This window comes from Monopterus albus, unplaced genomic scaffold, assembly GCF_001952655.1.
Source record: "Monopterus albus unplaced genomic scaffold, M_albus_1.0 scaffold270.1, whole genome shotgun sequence".
Classification (NCBI taxonomy): domain Eukaryota; kingdom Metazoa; phylum Chordata; class Actinopteri; order Synbranchiformes; family Synbranchidae; genus Monopterus; species Monopterus albus.
In genome coordinates, this window is record NW_018128150.1 from 1526590 (window position 1) to 1530018 (window position 3429).

A 3429-nucleotide genomic window follows, 5' to 3' on the forward strand; every position below is an offset into this window, starting at 1 on the left:
AGCGGTTCAAAACCCCTTATGAAAAAATCTACATCAAGGACCGTGATGTCGCCTGGTATGGCGCAACCAGGGCCCCACCCTGGAGCCAGGCCCGGGGTCGGGGCTCGAATGCGAGCGCCTGGTGGCCGGGCCTATTCCCAAGGGGCCCGGCTGGGCTTAGTCCGAACGAGCGACGTGGGGACGTTCTCCCATGGGCCCACCACCTGCAGGAGGATTCGTAAGGGGCTGGTGCACAGTGGATTGGGTAGCAGTCGACGGCAAGGGCCCTGACGACCCGATCTCTGGACACAGAGACTAGCCCTGAGTTTTATAGAAAAGGAAATAACTATCACAAAATGAATTAAAATAAAAGAAATGAAAAGTCAAGCAAACTGTAAAGCCACAGACCCTAATATCCATTAGCATTTAACTTTTAAATTGCAATGTAAAGCCTAAAACAGTATTGCACAACAAACTGGGCGTTTAAATAATTTAGAGACAGTCTGTGTAACATACACTGCACACACTCTTGAATTATTACAAAATAACATTTTAATCACATTCTGCTGAAGTGAACGAAATGACTTGAAAAAAGATTTGTTCATATTGCTGAACGAGATTCAACCAAATCAGTAAAATGATCCGAACGTCCTATCACTAGTTCGTCGAGTTTTCAAAAATAACCATAGAAAAGCCGGAAACAACAAGTTGCTTTTAAAATAAAGGCGCAAACGTATCACATGAAATCTGATTGGAACTAAAGGAATTGAAAAAAAAATCAAATTTCTAGAAATGTCCTCAACATTTGCACATAAGTATGTTTTAATGTGCTTTATGTACTCTGTGTTATTTTACCCCAGCTTTTGTACTTTCTGGTTATTTTTGGTTTGAATAGACAACGACACTGTGGTTAATGGTTGTGTTAACGACTTTGTGACGAATATTTGATTTGAATTGATAGAAAATTTAATTGCCTGTGATATTTACGTTGATGCTCAATTGTTTCTTTCATGGTATTAGGCTTTACTTTAAAATTTTAAGATAAACCGGAAGTGCCGTGATTTCACTCCAGCCCAGCAGGTGGCTTGCAAACCGCCAATGAACGTCACAAGAAGAAGAAAAATGCCGTATTTGGTTCACTTAGCTAACGTTTCCCTTGTAACAAGTCCGCTTTACATACTATTTTTTTACTTTGGGGATAGAAAGCCTTTACTGATGAAATATTAGATAAACTTTAGAGCAGGTATGGCTAAAGAACAACAGCCTAATTGGTCGGATGTTCTTAAAAGGAGGATAGCAAACTCCAAAAAAGGTAAGAAATACTGTAGATTTCATTAACGTATTGGCTGACGACAGTTAAGCTAGCATACGTATTTTGGACTGAATATATCGATCTAAAATCACTTAGCTATTAGTTATCATATAGCCAGGTACCTTTCATTTTACTGGCCGTTTTATATGTTGTTCTTGGTCCACATGTCCCTGTTGCTTTACAGATGAGAGAAGTGAAGAGGAAAAGACAGCAGAAGAAACGGAGCTGTTCACCAAGTATTACACAGAGTGGAGGGGAGGAAGCGACAAAGACAAGTCCTACAAGAACATCCCACGATTCTACTACAGGGTATTATTACCTGACCTGACCTTTGTAATGCCAAAGAAAACTGCTGTCATTCATGTAGTTTTGATTACATTATGATGCAAGGCGAAACTCTGTGCACTACCAAATCCCCTTAACCACATTTGTAACAGTAAATTAATGTTTTAAAAGTTTAAGTGGCCAATTCCAGTCCTCGAGGGCCGCTGCCCTGCTTGTTTTCCAACTATCCCTGCCTGACCTGCTGTTGATTACCTGGCTCAGGTGTGTTCAGTCAGTCAGAAGCTACCAATTCACTTTATCTTTCCTCACTCCACTTTCATCTAAGATGGTATCTTCCAGCTTCTGACTGACTGAACATACCTGAGGCAGGTAATCAGCAGCAGGTCAGGCAGGGATAGTTGGAAAACAAGCAGGACAGCAGCCCTCAAGGACTGGCATTGGCCACGTGACTCTAGAGTCACGTGATTTCCGCTCTGGCTTTGTGTGTTTTTGACCACTTTCCTGTCGGTTTACAACAAAGAAATGATCCGTCTACAATTTCAATAGTAGGTTTATGTGAACAGTGAGAGACACAACAATAACATTCAGAAAAATGCATTACAAAAAAAGTTATACATTAATTTGCATTTCAATGTATAACTTTTTTTGTAATGCATTTTTCTGGATTTTTTTGTTATTGTTGTGTCTCTCACTGTTCACATAAACCTACCATTGATATTGTAGACTAATCATTTCTTTGTTAGTGGGCAAACTTACAAAATCAGCTGGGGTTCAAATAATTTTTTCCCTGACTGTATGGTCATGTAGATTTTGATCCTAAATAATACAAGTACAAAATAAATGTAGACAAGCTAGCATTCATAGCAAAACAAGCCAGTGAAGTGCAGTTGTAGGAGGACTAGCAGAGTTTTATTATGGATTGATGATGTTCCACATCTCAATTGTCTTTCAGTGTAATGATTGTAACAGTGATGATAATGTCTTAACAAATCAGAGTACAGCAGTAACACTGAAACATTAGAGGTGGTGGTAGTGATGTTGATGATTATGATGTGGAGCATGTTATTATAAGTTTCAGGCAGAGTATGGGGTGCTACAATACAGGCTTGATGTGCAGAAGTGAATATAACTCATGTGATGATGATGATTTTCTGCAGCTGCCAGCTGAGGATGAAGTATTACTACAGAAGCTGAGAGAGGAATCCAGAGCTGTCTTCCTCCAGAGGAAGAGCAGAGAGCTGCTGGATAATGAAGAGCTACAGGTAAAACACACATTTTTAAACTTTTTATAGAATTTTCAACACCAGGAAACATAACATAAACACACCAAAGACAGCATATCTCAAGCTGTAAGTAGTTAGATAATGAACTGGCATGTGGACATGCAGGTTACATGAGATGAATTTACACAATAGTCAAGTCAAGAAGTCAAGAATCTTTGTCATTATGCATAGCACAATGACATTTTTTCCGGCAGCTCTCGGCTTAAAAGACAGACATATTAGTTACATAACACACAATTGTATAAGTCAATATAAAAATATGAACAAATAAAGAAGGATGTATGGGACCTAATCAGGTCAGCAGCATGTTAGCAGCAAGAGTGTAGTAACATTATAAGGTGCAGCTCAGTGCAAATCTCAGTCTTTAGGAAGAGGTGTGAGTGTTCTGTGTCTGTCCATAGGGGGGAGGTTGTGTGTGTGACTAGGGGTTGAGGGGGTGATTGATTTCACAGATCTGGGGAAGAAGCTGTGTCTCAGTCTGTTTGTTTTAGTCTTTATATTCCTGTACCTTTCCCTGGAGGGAAGAGGCACAAACAGACTGTTGCCTGGGTGGGTGGGGTCTGCAGCAAT

At 40.0% G+C, this 3429-nt stretch overlaps 2 protein-coding genes across 5 annotated transcripts in view; one reads left to right on the forward strand and one right to left on the reverse strand.

The window, feature by feature from the left end:
- The window catches only part of prorp (protein only RNase P catalytic subunit), a 12948-nt gene extending 11090 nt beyond the window's left edge, over positions 1-1858 (reverse strand). Inside the window, exon 1 of one of the 4 annotated variants that reach the window (XM_020621953.1) lies at positions 1829-1858. Coding sequence is in view for 2 of the 4 variants with exons in the window: in XM_020621947.1 (XP_020477603.1) it covers positions 1414-1420 (7 nt within the window). In the remaining 2 variants the exon portion in view is untranslated. Of the gene's footprint in view, positions 1-1413; positions 1487-1828 lie in introns of those variants that run through there. The other 3 variants (XM_020621952.1, XM_020621947.1, XM_020621948.1) reach the window with 3 other exon arrangements.
- Positions 1051-3429, forward strand: part of ppp2r3c (protein phosphatase 2, regulatory subunit B'', gamma) — a 7813-nt gene continuing 5434 nt past the window's right edge. Inside the window, exons 1-3 of the mRNA XM_020621954.1 lie at positions 1051-1291; positions 1476-1600; positions 2734-2838. Coding sequence (XP_020477610.1) covers positions 1225-1291; positions 1476-1600; positions 2734-2838 — 297 coding nt within the window. The 5' untranslated portion in view covers positions 1051-1224. The remainder of the gene's footprint in view (positions 1292-1475; positions 1601-2733; positions 2839-3429) is intronic.